The following is an 18,529-nucleotide window of genomic DNA, read 5'->3' as shown; positions in this document are numbered from 1 at the left end:
AACCAAGGGTGGGTGCTGCACACATTGGGGCCTGCTAGGAAAATACCAGGGTATCATGCGGAGTGGAACTTCTCTCTGCTTCACAGTGTGACTAGAAGGAGTGGTAAGCAGAAGGAACTATTCCCAGAACCACAGGGAGATTTTATTTCAAAGGGAACAGATTGATTCTCTGCAGAAGAAAGCCTGGGAACAAAGGAGTGACCCCAGTGTGAATTCTGTAGTAGACTAGAAATAACCACTACAGCCAAGCAGCACACTACACAAGAGACCATGGTTTGAAAAGAGACCATGTTAGCTACCAAAAGCTCCTCTACGTCTGAAAAAACATGCCCAGATAGTTAATGCAGCAGCACAGTAAAAAGATCTTGGGTTTACTGGCCTCCAGAAAACAAAACTATTGATAATCTCTTTATATACCAAAGGTATAAACACCATCACACCTGATGAGCCTGAGTATAGCCATTTTAATGTTTAAAGCCCTATGTTTGTCCTCTCTTGACTTATCAGGCACATTCAAGTGAATAACACTGAGTTATTCACTGAGCTATGCAGTTGGACTGTGTATTACTGTCCAGGTTTGTCTGGAACCTTGAATCACACTGGTCTAGTATAAATTAAGAGATAAAAGACAGTGCTAACAGCATACAAAAGAGTGATACAGATTACAACATCCGACCACATCAGACTTTCCATCTCAGTAGAATGAGGCAATAAAACCTGGGTGACCATTAGCACGAGTCTGCAGCAAGGCTCTGTGTCATATCTTTGGATACACAGGAAGACACCTTGCCCTTTCTGCAAGCACACGTCTTCAGATAGTGTACCTAATTACAAATACATTTCAGCATTTCACTCCAGTTATATCCTTTTGACTTTAATGTGTGACTGCTACTACATAATTCATAACGTGATTCTCAATAATTTTCAGTCAAGGTTCAAGCAGAAATGTGTCACACTAGGATTATATTATTTATGAGCATAATGTTGGGTTTAAGCCAATGACACACCAATAAATTTTATCTCAAAGCCTGACATATCACATGCTGTTTTCCCTGGCTCACAAACAAATAACTACGGCTGTTTCAAAATTACTTACAGTTCAACTCAAATCAGAATTTTTTTGTGATTAGTTCTTATCTTACTTGAAAAAATGATCATATTATTTCTTTCTTGTAGATGCTGAAGTGTATTTTTTCCTTCATTTGTAAAGCGTCTCCTGCACAGAAAGCAAAGTCAGGTGGTATTGTAGAAGAAAAGTAATCTGGAACAAAATGCTGTCTGGCCCTCTTAAAGGCTGGAGGCTTCACTCTTTTCTAAAGACAAAAGACTTGTGTGTGTCTCGCAGAGACACAGAGAGACTGTAGTAGCCAGCATAGACTGACATTGAAAATAATCTAATAATGTGGGCATTGCCCTAAATAGAAGGGTAAATAATGTACCTGGCATGTACTTGGATTCTGTGAGAAATATTTTAGAAGCAGTTCTTCCCAGCTAACCTCAGGCACTTGAGACAGGGACCTCTACAGTGTGCTTCAGCATGTAGACTTGAACTACACTGAGATCACTACAAATAGGTGTGCACATCTTACAAAGCGTGTCCAAGCTCCCATGGCAGTCAGTGGGGATCCAGGGATCAGTACTGATGCATGAGCAAAGGCATCTGGTGTCATCTGAGCTGCCTTACACATCCTTATGCAGGAATTCTGTGCAGGACTAGTGTAAGAGTGGCACACATGACAAAAGGCAGACTGTGTCATAGGAAGCTGGAGATCAAGGAAGATTCCGCATGCACATTACACTTAACGTTTATCTGCACATGTAATCCCTAAACAACAGTATCTAGTATCATTTGAGATGTTGTCCATAAACTTACCTGGCTTTCATCTCTGAGTTCAGAAGAGTATGGATCTCCTGTGAAACTTGTATCATCCCTGCCAGCCCCTGTGGACATCTCAAATGTCCTCAAAGGACACCTCTAATGGCATAAAACATTTGCAACACATTTATGCAAACAAATCAATTTCCCCTAGTCTAAGCTAGTTGTTTAGACAGCATTTGACAGAACAAGGCACCTATAGAGGGTTATTTATTCCTTTCTGTGACAGCTGCTATGAGCTGACCTACAAATGTGTTTTATCTGACTAGTGAGGAATTCTTGAAGACCACTTTAGATTACATACCTAAAATCTACTGAGATTAATTCCAGCTGGATGAGTTGAAAGGACCAATTATATCACTATAAAGATCTGGTTGACTCCCCCAAGATTCAGGAGTGTTTCTGAACAAGCATATTAAAAGTAGATGCAGACTTTTGTACCTTCAGTTTTAAGCAAGATATCTAATTATACGTTTTTTGAGATCACCAATAACATCACCAGGTGAGAAAAAAAATCTGAAAAGCAGGAAAATTACTCTAAATTATCCCAAACTGAATAACTCAGTAATAAATAATCCATATTTTCCAGTATAGGACCCTATCTGTTCAGTCTCACATCCCCAGCTGTAATATTGTCAGTTTGTGACAGCAGTCTTTTAGAGATAAATCCATTAGGATCTGTAAGATGCACTGAGAACACTTTGTGAATGTCACAGTATGTCTAAAATTATCAAAACAACACAATTTTATCCCTCCAAAAACCTCCTTCTGTGTTTTTTCTCTCTGCCATTGTAACTACTGACAATTAGCATCACATTTTTCATGGCTGAATACAATAAGTCATCACAGTTCTGTATGTTTTATGCTATGTCACCATGCCCTGTGCTTTATTAACAGGAAGCAAGGGATAAATGCTGATGGTAAATGTGTATGTGTATATACCCCAGCACATAAACACACACATACACACATATATCTCCTGCAAAGCAGCATAAATCTGACGAGGGCAGCCTCTAGTCATTAGCAGGATAATTTACTTCTATTTCAAACTTAAACCAACTCAGAATGATGCCAAGCATATGTTCATCCTAGTCATTGATATATCCCTATTTATCATTGGCAAGAAATTACTTCTCTGCAAGGCTTTTTCATTACTGAAGTAATCTAGGTGCTCTGACTGGCTTTTTGCACAGAAAATAAAACGTATGTTAGCGACATCAGAGATCACTGAGCCTTATCCCAAAAAAAATATCCAAGAAAATTAACTCAGTTTCTTCTACAAATTTCAGTGGGGAAGTCCCCAAAACATAATTAAATATTTGGTTTAAGGTGAATGATGTTGCCTGAAAAGCTGTAATCTGATTTACTTTTAAAAACATCCAAATCTTCACTAATGTCCAATATGCCCTCTAAGTGGAAATCACACATGGCTAAATTCTTCATATACCTCAAGAAAGCTAAATTAACATAAGCAAGTCCCTGATGGAGAAGGACAGATATTGTGTTTGAAGGCCACATTACTTTTGTATTCAGAAGAAAAAAGAAAGAGATGTGGATCCTTTGAAATAAAAGAATGTTGTGAAGGGTTGTGCTGATCAAGGACAGCTTTCACTTTGCATTAGGGATATTTTATTGCCCTTTATTAGTGTTTATAAATGTCAGGAAATGTCCTTGGCAAAGACCAAGAAGACCATTGCATTTTGCATTTATCTGGATCTGTCTTGCTCTGCACTTGGCCATATGCACAAACACAAAGTTGATGCATGACGCTATCAAATCAGATCACCAGAATTTAATGAGTAATGCCTGTGATATGCTATAGGACAAGAGAAACTGAATATCAAGATTTTTTTAAAGGCCCCAGAATTATACTTATTTCTGTGTTTATCACCTTATTTGACAACAGTCTTAGGGGAAAATTTTCAGTTCAGGCCTTCCCTTGTTAGACTTTTATATCAGAAACATATAGCAAACCAGACCACCGTACATCAGGCAAGATTACAGAGATGTTTAGGCACTGGTCGCAATAAGTATGAAGCAGAAACAGGTTGCAGGGGCAGGGAACTGGGCTGTGTTTCAGTTCTCTGGAAAAGGCAACAAAAAGATGCTGTCTGTAAGTCATTACCTGGAAGAAAAGAAAATGGGAAACAAGGATATATTTCCTTAATAATGCAAAGGTAAGAACAGGACCAAGTGCTCTAGACCAGGTGGGATGGTACTTTGAGCAACCTGTTCTAGCAGAAGGTGTTCCTGCCCATGGCAGGGGAGCTGGAACTAGATGATCTTTAACATGTCTTCCAACCCAAACCATTCTGATTTTATGATTTGGTTCAAGGACAGAGCAGCCAATCCCCTTTTGTTATACAATGTCTTCACAGGTTCATTTTCTTATTCCAGAACTGCAGAAAGTTCATTGTCCATTTTTACACCACCTTGTGAACACAGAACAGCCTTAATGCCTCAGTGTTTTATAAATCCAGTCAATTAGTATACTTCCTTCACTTCTCCAATATGTTTAAAGAGAATTAACATGAGAAACATGAATCGTTCTGAAAGACATGCCCTCTGGCTTTTGGTTCTTCTACAACATGATCCTTGTAACATCTGGTAGCATTGCTGTAGATGTTTCTCCTACAAATTGGATCACAGCACACACATCTGTTTCAATATCATGAAGTCTTATATTCACTTTAGATAACAGAGATAATCTTTTCTGACATGGTTTAAAGTTTTTTTCCTTTTGGTTTAGTTTTCTTTCCTTTCTTTGAGCAACAGAGAAAAATTGTTCTACTTTTGCTGTCTATAAAAAAAAGTATTTCTCTTGGGGTCCAAACTTTGTTTCCTATGATTTTCTTTTCCTGGTGTTAGAGAGCTTATCATAAAAACATAGTAATTGAAAACTCAGTTGGACCAGGACTTCCTAACACACTTCCTTATCTTACATGGCCAGCACTAGTTGTTTCAGGAACAAGTAAAAGGAACTCTAAATAGAGTGATCAGTTATGAAACACATCATCCCTCTTTCACCTTCAATTATTTTCTTTTAGTTGAAAATTTGCCCGATCAAACCTTTATTTGAAAGACTTGAACCACCCAAGAGCAGATCTTGTTTGAGGAACTCAGCTTTCCAATTAAGCTACACAGGTCTTGTGCGGGGCCACAAGGCAGAGGCAACTGAAAACACCACGTGCAGTGGCTGAGAAACCCTTGGCTCTGCTGGGACTAATTGGGCAATCTTGGTGTAATCCTGTTGTAGATTTCAAATAACGTTTGGAAGTGGTGGGAACTGTGGGAGTGCACAGGCTACACCTGAGTCTCAACAGGACATAATAACTCACTCAAAGTACAATAATATGTCTCTACAGAGTTACTATAGAGAGCATGCTGCTGTCTAGTAAGTGCAGAGCAGAAATGCCAACTCAGAAATGTCTGTACTTAGATCTTAACATATTTAACATACTACTTTTATCTATATTTTGTTTACAAAAAGAAACCAATTAACCCATTACTGGCCAGAGTATCTCAGGCAAATACAACACAATTTAGTCCTGTATTTAAAAACTGTTATAATTACTTATCTGAACTACTGCCAGGTTTTACTATAGGTACTTAAGAGCCTTTCTATGAACATACCATACACACAACACTTCCTCTTAGAGAAATAAGACAGCATATAAAGCAGAGTGAATTTATAGCTGCTCTGGGAGTCTTCCAATAGCAGTAGTCAATAAGAAAAATATGCATTTAAAAGTATTAAATACTGACCAGAAATATTTCTTAGCAAAATACAGCAGTGTGTTGAAATGTGTTTTAAATATGCAAGGAATGACAATGGCACTGATGGACATACTAATTTACTGAATGATGTATATGTTCTGCAGCTTTGAAGCATTTCTTTTCCTTTTTTGCAACTCTATCCAAAAGTTGATATTAAACCCCAAATTGCTTCTTTTCAAAACATTATCAACCCCCTAATGTTTGTTTAGTTTTTGACTTTCGGGTAGGTTTTCGGTCAAAAAAAGTCACTACAGGTAACGTACTTGTAATTGAAAACATCTATGGCCACAAAAACTACAAGAAAGCTTTATGGACAGGCATTTATTGTATGGTTTCTACTTTACAAGCCCATAACACATAACATCTAGGGTTTCATCAGTTTCAGTCACCTAACTAGGGAACACACCCCTCTCTTTACTTCAAGGGACACAATGATTCTTGATAGAGCATTCTACTGAGCCTCTACTGAGCCTACTGAGGCTGTGAGTGGTGCTTGTGTACCTCCCATGCTCTTAATGCTTCAGTATTAGCTGCAAACTTGATTATGAGGTCACTGGGTGGTTAGCATTAAAAGATTTCCATTAAAGAGTCACCCCCACCCTTGAAATCCAACTTTTTCACCATTGTAGAAACAAGGGCGTATTTCTTTATTCTAATGAACAATAGGTGTGTATTCGGCAGCTGAATAATCCTTAACAGACAACTGGAGAATCTCAAGATCATTTTAATAGTCTTTTGAAAACTACGAGCTTCTGTTATAAATGGGAAACCTGCAAGAACAACGATCCATGTACATTCACCTGTACTTGATCAAAACAAAAGAGTCCTATCATAAAGTAAATAATGCAGAACCAGTAAAAGCATCTCAAAGGATGTTTTGCAGAAGATGGGGCTATGTAATGCAGTCTAACTGCATTTTGCGAGCAGGTAAAAGGATTAGTGTTTACAACCCCACATTACGTTTCATACTGTTAGTTTTAGTGGTGAATCTAAAACTATCCAAGCAGTAGAAAAAATCACAGCAAGTAGGCTATATCTACAAAACCATATGGTTATTTACCATCTTTTAGCTTTTGTAGATCTTTTAAAGGAAGAGGGATTACTTCTTAGTAACTACAGCTCTTTGAGACTTGTCCCTGTGCAAGCCCAATTAAAGAATTAAGAGGGTGTTTCAGGTGAAGAAGGGTGAGAAGCCCTGTCTTGCAAAGGTGAAGTCAGAAAGGCTACTAGCTCAGACTAGCTCAGTTTCTTCCCCCTATCTTACAGAGCCCTAAAATATAAAGAACTTGCTGTTAACAGGAGTATCCAACCACAAGATGAGTAACAGTCTGAGAAGAAGAATTACTAAGAGATGTTTTCTTCTTTGAGTGCTTCCTTTCATTCCCATCCACACAGGGCCAGCAAATGCTGCCCCTCTGGAGGTAGCAACAGGTAGCTCTATTTTTCCATACCACATATCAGCACGTGATGCCAACACCAGCAAATGACAACAATTATCATCAGAGTCATGTTTGTATACTATTATATTTCAGGTCTAATAGTAAACCTAAGAACATGTACGTTTTCCATTTATTCACAGCACAGATGGCAGCAGCATGAGTTTTCACCACCTAGCCCAACATTTGCAATCAGTCTTGTGGAAAACCTAGGGCAATTTAAAAATTATTAAAGTTACCAAGCTTGATATGAATATAATAGAGTTCCTGAGGAATGATTCAATGTAGGCTGTTTAATATTATTTTGTGCTCTTCCAATAAAATTCCATAGGTAGCATATTACTTTCTATGAAATTTTACAAATCATGTACAATTAAATGTGAGATAACCAGTAGAGGCACTCACACCAATACCCACCACAAGCACTGGAAAACTGATCTGACCATCCCACAGGAAATAAAAGAGGACCTTTACAAGATTTTAAACAGTGAAGATTTCATCAAAATGAGATTGTATCAGAACTCTCTGACCCTACTTGCTCTAAGAAATTCAAAGAAGAATCTCTAAATGCATCTTGACCTTAAAACTTAAAAAGCAACATGAAATCATTTTCTATTAGGTGCAAAAAATTTATCAAGCAGTCTCTTATTCCACACCTCCAAGAATTCTTTTATGTTCCAAAAACCCACAGACAAGAGGATACTGGCAGAAAGACAACAGTGGATTATAGAAACTCTGAAGAGAACTTGAAGAAATCATGACTGCAACTGAACAGTGTCATCCACAAACCCTTTCTCCTCTTCTGCCATGTAACTACAGAAACATTTGCTCCATACAAAAGCTATCACTCATTATGCTTTCTTTGCAGTCATCAATTGATAAGACAGTTTTTGGAGTAATAAATGATCTCACTGGAATTATCACACGATTTGGGAATTTTTATGGAACAAAATATGGGTTGAAATCTGTTTGTTTAACTGAGAAAAATATTTTTAGTATACCTCTTTTGGGGTACGGACCTCTCAAAATGATCGGTGGCTTTAGCTCGATTGTAGTGATTAGAAAACGGCAATAGCAGCCCAGATTCTAAAACTCGCAGGACTCAGGCTGAAATTAAGAAATTTGGCAGGCAGTAACATCATACAGCTTAGAGCTTTTATTTTAAAACTGATGTCTTACCAAATAAAGCCATCTGTGTTCCCTCTGGGAAAGGTTCTACTGTTCTGTTTCCATTGACATGATGTTTATCTAGAAGGGGGAAAAAAAAGTAAAAATGTAACAGAATATATGCTTTGCATAAACCAACTGTTTTTTTTTTTTTCTTATGGTTCTACTGAAACCTGCAGTCTGATTTTTGAAAGCCAACCTGTATAATTCACTGTAGTGTGAATAATGGATAGCGAGAAACACGCACAACCACCTTATTCCCCCCTTCCCATTTTCCCCAGCTCACCTTCTTGGCTGACCTTCAGGATTATAGGCTGTTTATCACATTTTTTTTTCCCATTCCTCACTGCTGTGCCATGTTTTGCCCTTTATTACATACATTTGGCTGTATCCAGTTGGGCCTGACACAGAGCAACCCCAGCATCTTCCTCAAAGAGGACACACCTGCAACCCTCCCACTACCAAAACCTGGACATTTACACACAATACAACCAGCAATCTGTTTGCTAAAACAAATATTTTACCAACATACTGCAATGCCATATCCACTTATTACAGAGTTTGTCCTTTACAGCTGTCACTCCTCAGACTGTTTTAAAACTGTAAAGTAACTGTCACCATCGGAAACCAAGGTAACAGATCAAACATAACTGCTCTTCCATTAACCAATGTTAAATTGAAGAAGGGGAGAGGAGCACAAAATGCAAAGCAAAACCCATCCTGCAATAGCCCTCACTGACTTGGAGTCAGCAGCCCCAGCACTTTCCATCTTCCACCAGGTCTTTGCAATGGAAATGTTTTCCCCACAGGACACTTCCTCTATGTTTTGGACAGATGTCTTCCATTTTTCTTTGAAAATTTGAGGCATGACACAAAATTAGCAAAATATCACCCGCTATTTTAATGGAAATCAAAAAATTGGCCCATTTGAAGTTTACTTTAGTTAAACAGTCCTTTTCCCACCACCATGGCTACCTACTCGCAGGTGAAATACCATCTTCTACAGAGCAGCTGGGCTCTGGGAAATCTTCTGGTCTGCCAAAGCAAATGGATGAGCTACAGCTATCATGAGCTGAGGTTTAAGACTAAGTTATATATCCTCACACAAGTATACAGGAGGATAGAAGACAAAATACCTATGCAAAGCATTGCATAAGATGCAAAGCATTGCATAAGATCCAAATAAAAAATGAGACTTTCAGTCTTAAGGAATACAAGGCTTACAGAAAATGCAATATTCTGTCATTGCTGGTGCTCATAAAGATTATTCCTATCCAGTAAAATAGTAGAAGCCTGGGTTTACTCCTTCCATGACAAGATGTCTCCCAAGGACTAGAAGCTGCTCAGTTTCTAAACTAAATAATATATTTGTCACATCCCAATGCACTATTTTTTCATCCCAGTGTACTTTCCTCAGCATAAAGAAAATGTGATAATATAGGCTTATCACAATTGTATAATCAGGGTTGTGTATATAACCTTGAAGGTTTGCATTTATAACCTGGAAAAGAGCTCTATAACCTCCAAATAAAATAAAATATACAGATGCACAACAGAATATTTCCAACCCTTTCCACTGGCATGACCACATTCTTTTCTTGATCACTAAGATTTATTTCAACAATAGCAGAAAGAAAATTGCCTGAACTCAAAATACAGGTTTCTGTACACAAAATACTTTCCAGGGAGAAAACCAAGAGGTTTTCTCAGCATGTGCATTATTTTATTTCCTGTTGAACAGAAACTGGTGAGGAATAAACCAGGTCAAACTAAGAACATGAGACTGCCTTGTGAGTTCTCTGAAAGCAATATTTTTCATTAGCAGGGAGGCATAGCACAGTACTAATCCCAGCTGGCATCAAACATTTATCAACAGTCAATGAGAAAGGAAAATCAGGGTTATCTGCTATTGGAGCAGGAAGTGCCATGGAGTCAATTGTTTGCATTTGGGAAGATTGAATGTTCACACCTCACAAGCCAAGAGAGGGGTTTTAGGAAGGAAATTGCTGGGAGGTTCCAGAGTGGGAGTAGTACAACCAGTGCCATACAAGGTTTTAACCTCATTAGCTATAGCTTGTATTGCTAACATGATCTACAGCCATCTGAGATGAGTGAACAGTCAGAAAAATTATGAAACATCATGCAAGATCAAATCAACTAACCCTGCCCTATTCCAGGTAGCTGCCTTCATTTACAGAATGAATGACACATATGATGTATGAAATAGTTATCATTTCAAATGGGGAGGCTTTCAAGATATTAAAATTAAACTTTTAGAGATAAGACAGGCTTGAATGAAAGCAATATTTTCAGAGTTCTCAAGTTGTCTTCCAATGTCTTTATACTTTTGTTTCGAAGATCACAGCCAGATAAGGTAATTTATTCTCTTGTCATACGCATTTTGTTTTACCATTTTTCTAGTATTCCCTGCACCTTGCCTAAATACACTAAACAGCAAAAAAAAGAACTTTCACAAAACTTACATTCAACCTTAGGATGAAAGTATCAACACAGAAGTATAAAGAGTGTCTAAACAATGGCAATATCCAAAGAGCGGTGCACTTTGGGGTTTTTTACGGAACAGTTTTTCTTGTGAAATCATAAACTTCAATTCTCACAGACTAATTGGATTGAGTAGCCCCAGAAGAAAAAAATTAGGAGGACTTTCCCTGTAACCTGCCACCAGAAATAACAAATTACTCTTCCAAGCTCATCATCATGCCGGAGACAAGGGCTTACAAAAAATAATACATAACCTAATGTTACAGAGGCATGCAAAGATTATCAGGGAACACTGATAAAAGAACTATAAGAAATTAACTTCAGCTTCCTAACAGTGAAAGCAACACATTTCACAGAGTTAATCCTTCAGTAGACTACAACACTATTCAGCCATTTGGAAACTGGGAGGGCATGGATGTCTTTATGCATTTTCTTCATCTTCTTGATCCTCAAGGTTTCAACAGAAAGCCAATTGGTAAGGAATTATTTTTTTATTTCTGTTTCACTGATATTCAAGCTGGCAGCATTTTCAGGAATGTTAATTCACAAACAAACAACAGGGGACTTCCTCTGAAAACTGCCAAAAGTTGCTTCATCCTCAACTGCAAAAACTCTACCATTTCTCAAACTAAGCCTGAGAGATATCTGCAAAATACTTTGCTCCCTGCTGAACAGAACTAGTATGCACTGAGAGCAGCACATATCCTAGAGGTCTTAACATTCAACCTTAGCTTCAGGCAAAGTCTGCTTTAGACTGGTGCAGTGCCTAGCCTGCCCTCCTTAGATTCTTGGGATTTTTATAGAAATAATCCTTCACAGATCCTCTGTATCTGTGAAACAGCATAATATATGGGAAGATAATCAGAAGTTGCTAAACAGGTCCTCAGTTTTTCTTCAGATTCAGTCTCTTCGGCTTATCCCTCAAGTTTCTAACACAATGTTACAATTGCCCTTTGCTAAAGGATTCACTAACTTCAAGTAACATTCTTATCCACACATGGATTGGGCTGTTTCTGCACTACTAACTATTAAAATAAACAAGTAATATCTAGAAACTCTTTGAGAGTGTTAATTAACCTAGATGAAATCATGTTAGATCCTATCCTAGCAATTTACCCACACAGACAATCAACTTCCAGTGCCCAGACCTGTTCTCTGGCACATTTTAATTTATTAGCATACACTTCATTTATCTTCACAGCGCTATGTATGTCAGTGGTATCGCACCTGTAATAGATAAATTTAACAACAGAGGATGATCCAGTGAGGAAGTTTTATAAAAAACACTTCCTTTCAAACTAGCCTGACTTTGGTTCTACACAGATTTACTGTTCCCTGGGCCATAAGGCCAGAGGAAATTTAAAGTTCAGTTAAATAAAAGTTCACTGCCATTCAGCTAGATTCCTATTAAAGCCATTGCTACAAAAGTTATAGCACTTATCAGAATTTAAACAAAACCAGAAGAATTTAACAGAATCAAACTTGCAATGATGAGAGGCTGAAGTCTGTGCTTCTTTTTTACATGTGCAAACTCAAAGCACTGCTCTAATGTAGAGCAGCCAGTCACTCATAGGCAAAATCCTCTCTCACAGTAGAACGGATGAAATGGAAGTTGTACCAAAATGAAATCAGCAGTGCAGCAAGCCTACACAAGGCATTTTGCATAAGTGACAATATCCAAGGGAAACTCTAGGTTAAGATACCCACAGTCATTAATGAACATGAGTTCTCTATTTGTGGACCCAAATTAAGCTGCTTAAGAAAGATTTGGCTTTCAGAGAATGCTGATCCTGCATTGATTCAAAATCAGAAAAGTTCTGGTCTCAAAATATTCAATCTCAAGCAATCAGAGTAAAGATTTGAGGATATTTATTTTTTATTATTAAGAGATTCATATGTTCTTCATATTTATCTTCTGATTTTGAAACCATTAGGGAATATTTAGACTACATATCCAAATTGTTTTATCAGAGCAGCCAGAAAGTTATTATTTTTAAATGAAAACTGAGATTCTCACATAATCAAATTAATCCAGGAGTAGGGGTCATATTTATACACAAGGACTGTTAATTTTCTGTGGTAAGCACAGACAGGAATTGAATTGAAAATAGCTGATTAACTGATTAGCATGAGCCTACTCCATCTCGTACGAGCACAAACATGATGGGTACATGGGGAGAGGAGGAAGAAGGATAAGCAGTGATGGGGTGAGGGAGGAAATTTCTAAAGCAAATCAGCTACTGTCTGATTGACTCCTTTCCCCTTTATGTTTTGCCTCAGACTCCTTTTCCTGCGTTTTCCATCACACAACCATGGTGGAGGGTTTTTCTCCTCTGGTTACAGCAAACAACTGTCGATGTAGCTAGAACACTGAGAGCCTGGAAATACCATACAGATAACAGAGAAAGAACGTATGCGGATATAAGAATTTTGTAAACAGTTCTAAAAATAACTTGGTAATTATTATTTCCAAATATGGCATATAAGTCATAATATATATCATAAGAGTTGCAAGATGGGCACCAAAGAAACAGAAAAGCACAACTCACTTTGCAAAGTGTTAGCTGTGGATGGCTTGTGCATATAATATTTGCATTATATTTGTAAAATATTTAAATAATATATTTATATAATATGTTAACAAAGCTTTGGAGGCAATAAAGGGCATAAAACTTAGAGCCAGGGCTGTGTGAAAAATACTGTTTTCATCTAAATAAAGAGGGGTGAAGAAAATGTTGAGCGTTAAATAAGCAAGTTATTTAAATGCTTCCTAAATTTTGGCTGTGAGAGGAACATGTCAGGCATAGTCACAACTCCACCTCTCTAAAGCAAAATAATGAAAATGAGGATGACAGACGCTATTTGAAAACTCATAACATGAAGACAGACTGATGGCATTTCACTGTAACCCACAGCTGCTATGTTCTGTAATTTAAAAATTCAGTGAATGCCCAAATTTAACTTCAGTTTTGGAGTTAGTACGCCCCAGAAAGACCATAGTAGAATGAATGCTACCATGTGAAGACATCAGGTTCATTGCTCCTGTGATGGCCAAGAAAGTTTACTACTTTAGGAGAAGACAATTATTAGCAGCCGGGAAACCAATGTAGCAACAAATTTAACCCGCAGCACAAGACAGGTGAAGTGCTTTGCGAGAAGTAAGACATTCAGTGAAAGCTCCTCATGGCATGATTGGTAACCCACTGTGAGATACAGGGGCTATCAGGCCTGATCATCCCCCACTGCTTTTTCATATAACACTTTTTACTGCTGTGCACCATCAATATACAGTACATAATTGAAGGCCAGTGGGTTTCTTTTCTGTCCTGTAAACACGAAATTATCTCATTTTTATTTCCAGAGAAAGACTGTGACATTTAGAAAAAATTGGTGTAAGCTTGGCAGTGCAGGGTTACCATTTAACGTGTAATGAGTAAAAGGTATGTAAGTGTCATCAAAGAGAAGAAATCCTAAGCTAAAGATTAAATAGTAAAAATAAGCAGTTGACTGCCCTTGCGTAAAATTTCAACGCAGGTGACTCATGAAAGCTCAAAGGAAGTAAAATAGGCCTTACTTGCCAGTATTTTCCAAACAAATATTTTCTTTTTAATTTAACTATTTAATTGAAGCAGTACATGTCACCAGAGGATGAACCAAATACCTGTTCATTTTTCAAATAATGATATCCTTTACAGTACTCTACTGAAGTCTTATACTACTCCACTGAAGTCCACAAGCAGCACTTAATTTATTATCAGTGAACCAACACTACTATAATATGTATGAACAATTCCATTAGGCTACATGGCCTGTGGAATTAAAATACAGTAAAAACTGTACTAATCACATTTCCAAGTAAAAAACTTCCTCAATATCTGCAAAACAGAGCTCCAATTCAGCATGGAGCTTTGCTGTACTTGTGCCTAAAATGAGGCACCTGAGAAAACTACCCGATTCTGAAAACTTCTGGATTTACAGAATTTCTATAAACTTCACTGAAAGCCACAACTAGACAGTACTTTTGAAAAGCAGGTCAATCATTTATATACCTAAATACAAACCTTGAGGCTTGACTTCATAAACCTAAGAGGTTTAATTCTATTTTCACTCTACCTCTCTTAAACTTTTAACAGTAACCATTATAATTTTTTTTTGTAATTGCTAAATCTCTGATAAATCTTTTAACAATTGATTCATCCAATTTTAACTCAATCTGACTAAATTCTGGTTTGAAAGCCTAATTGTCACAGAGCCAGAACCTTTCATTTTTTGTCCTATCATTCTCAGTGATAGTTTGATCAAAACAGTTATTTGGATTGCTTTGTCAGTTATTCTAAGAGTAAGCCTGATAGTTCTTTCAGACAAAAGCATAAATGCAAAACTTTTTACCATCTACCTATTTCATAGCCCAGAAGACATTTCCTTAAAAAAAAGGAAATAATTGTCTAATATGGTATCTGATGTGTACAGCTGTTGCTATGTGAGTGGTTTAGGGTCACTTGAAAAATGACTGTCAAAGGTATTAGCAAGAGTAGTTTTAATATGATTTATAAAGGTACAACTTAACAGAATTCAATGGCAAGGTTCATGCTGTTATTTATTACATGGATGAAGCATACAAAGGAAAATAGAGGTAAAATTGAGCTAAAGATGATTGAGACAGTGACAGAAAGCACAAAGGGTAAGGGAGACCCTCCCATTGAGTCACAAGGTTCACAATACACCCCCTTCCTTTCTAAACTCCAGACGGAGAACAGGTGTGGCTGGATCTAGTCTTAGTCTCCAAATTGGTCAATAGCTCATGTCTAATGGAATATATAAAGGAAAATCAAAGTGCAATCAAGCTAAAATGATTCACTGAAGGTCAAAAGGGTAAGGGGGACCCTTCCCATTGAGTCAAGAGGTCTACATTGGACCCCCTTGCAAAGGAGTTATGCATGAGTCAAATTATGTTATGTATGAGGATTTTAGAAATTGCACAAGGATAGGATTGTTCCAGTCATTATTACTGAACCAGATCATTACTTCTCCAAAGAGAGGGGAAATCTTTCCCCTTATTAATATCTGTTCCTTTTCCCAAGATCTCCTGGATCTCAAAAAATACTTTTGAGATGTTTGCACAATGATCTGGAAAGGACAGAGGGGAGAAAGTTTGCAGGTAGCGCTGCCAAAGGAATAGGAATCACCCAATTATCTAAATCCCCTTGTTTCCAGCCTGAACTGTCTAAACTCACCGATTCATCCCTGTCCCTGAAAGTGGAGCCTCTCTTCATCAGTTTTAGGATTTCAAAAAGCTACCCAATGGAAAAATCCATGAAAGCATAGCTTCATCAGGGCACACTCTTAAAGGGTGAGGGCTGCTCTACTTCAGGCCTCTGTGGAGCTAATAGTAGTGTTAGATGTGCAATTTATGGCAGAATTTTGTCCATAAATTCTTCATAGCTGTTGATGAAATAGAAGCTCTTCTTTATTTTCAGGTCTAGTTCAATGAGCAAAACTGTCAGCTCTGCAAGCTCCTGTGTAATAAGCAAATCTAATGTTGTATCAGATGAAATCCAAAGTGTTATGTTTCAAATTCCTTTGTCTCCCAAAGGATATTTTCAGCAAAGGGACATTGCTCCCTGAACCCAGCCATTTCTGTTTCCAACTCTGACATGTTATTTTGGTTCTCTCAATTGGCAGAGACAGTGTATGTGATCTATTGGGTCTCTTTCACCTCCCATTTCTCTACTTCCATCCTCCATCAGTGATTAGAGATCAGCTGTCAACTCATTATGAATTAAAAAGAGAGGTCAACTACGTAATGGTAATTTACTGCCTACAACTATTTGTAGCATTGTGTTATTGTTCTCACATGGTGGTTCCCGGCTATTATTAACAAAGCACGGCATCATTCCGTGGAAAACATTAATTACAAATTTTGTTGAAAAAATAAATAGCTTCACTTACTAAAATAGGTCAGGAAAGAGTGGTAACTGAAAACAGTTTTGTAATGTATTCTGGAGATGATGTCTCACAATGTGACACAGTGTGTTCTGCTGCATCCATTCTATCAAACAGATTACTACACAGAAACTGACTGATGCTGCAAAATGTGATGCGTCCTAGCACAGTGTGCCAGTTCAGACTCCAAAACACATGGAGTCCTCAAAAACATAGGTTCTGTTTAATGAACAAAGGCAAGATTATAGCACACTGATTTTTTTTCTGCAGTTTTTACTGGGAACTGTACCAACAGGAATGACAGGAAAATTGGTCACTGAAAAGGAAAATGAAGTAATTTCTTAGAAGAAGGCAGTGGAGATGCAGAAGAGGAGAAATAGCTACTTTGAAAATTCCAATCCACCAGGATTTTCAGGTTAGTGGCTAAACAGCTGCGCCTGTGGCTGTGTGACTGTGCTGGTAGGCAGCAGCTTGTCTCACAGCTACAGACCACAGGGGAAGCAGGCTGTGCAGCATAAACATACAGGCTGCAAAGTCAGAGAAGACTGCATATGCAAAAGGGAAAACAGGCTATAGAATCGTGGGGGTGGTAGTAAAATATGAGGATCAGGGATATATTAAATGCATAATAAGAGGAAAGTATCCTAGAAGCTACAATAACAGACCTATTGCTTTCAAAGACACAAAGCCATGTACCACTGACTGGCTGAAGGAACAGGGGTTGTTTAGCCTGAAGAAAAGGAGGTCCAGGGGAGATCATATAATATTCTACAGCTACAGAAGGTTGTAGGGAGGAGGGGTTCGTCTCTTCTCTCAAATAACAAGCCATAGGACAAGAGGAAATGGCCTCAAGTTGCGCCAGGGGAGGTTTAGATTGGATGTTAGGAAACATTTTTTCATGGAAAGGGATGTCAAGCACTGGAAAAGGCTGCCCAGGGCAGTGGTGGCATCACCCACCCCTAGAGGTATTTAAGAGGCATGTATATTTGGTACTTGGACACACAGTTTAGTGGTGGGCTTGGAAGTGCTGAGTTAATGGTTGTACTTGATTATCTTGCAGGTCTTTTCCAACCTAAATGATTTTACAATTCTGTGTGTGACTTCCACATACAAAAAGTACATGAGACCTAGATACATAAGAGTGCTTACAACCTGACTGTACCCACATGTGCTGCTTGATGTATTTTCTGATTCTATAGAACCAGGTGTTATCGGGTTTTGGAGTAGACACATGGAAATTAAATTGAATATGCTTATATTAAATTGAATATGAATATGGGATTCACGCCACTGGCTTTAGTCATCTACAACTGATATTTACATCTGAGTATTCAGCCTTGGATCCTTCTGTACTCTCAAAAGAACCAGACACTTCTATGGTGATTCATCTCACATATTTTGGACGTTTTCTTCAGGATAATATGAATCATATTTAAAAATGTCAATTTCTGAGCACTGATTATAAGGAAACTAATGACAAACAGATAAATTCCACCTATATCACCTGCAGTAATATCACTGAGATTTATGATCTATTCAGTGGAACCATTACATGTACCTGTGTGTACACACATATTTATTAAAATATGGCCTTGACACCAACAGAAATTATGGGCTGTGAACCAGGACAAATGTTAACAGTAAAACATATGATCAAGGTAGGAAAGGACACAAGAGCAGAGGAAAACACCAGCCTAAAAGATACTATGCTTCTATAACAATCCTCCCTAGAGTGGTTCCTGGAAGGAAGTCTACCTCACAAGCAGTTTTATCACTGTGCTGCAGTAATAGACCACTAATCAATACAATGTTCACCCAGCTGATACAG

General features: G+C 37.8%; 1 protein-coding gene across 2 annotated transcripts in view; it reads right to left on the bottom strand.

Moving 5' to 3' along the window:
- The window catches only part of MSRA (methionine sulfoxide reductase A), a 279,293-nt gene that overhangs the window by 163,372 nt on the left and 97,392 nt on the right, over positions 1–18,529 (bottom strand). For both annotated transcript variants that reach the window (XM_034060935.1, XM_034060936.1), the window contains one exon: positions 8,269–8,337. In XM_034060935.1, coding sequence (XP_033916826.1) covers positions 8,269–8,337 — 69 coding nt within the window. The remainder of the gene's footprint in view (positions 1–8,268; positions 8,338–18,529) is intronic.

Source organism: Melopsittacus undulatus, chromosome 3, assembly GCF_012275295.1.
Source record: "Melopsittacus undulatus isolate bMelUnd1 chromosome 3, bMelUnd1.mat.Z, whole genome shotgun sequence".
In the NCBI taxonomy this organism is placed as follows: domain Eukaryota; kingdom Metazoa; phylum Chordata; class Aves; order Psittaciformes; family Psittaculidae; genus Melopsittacus; species Melopsittacus undulatus.
This window is presented reverse-complemented; position numbering and strand designations above follow the sequence as displayed.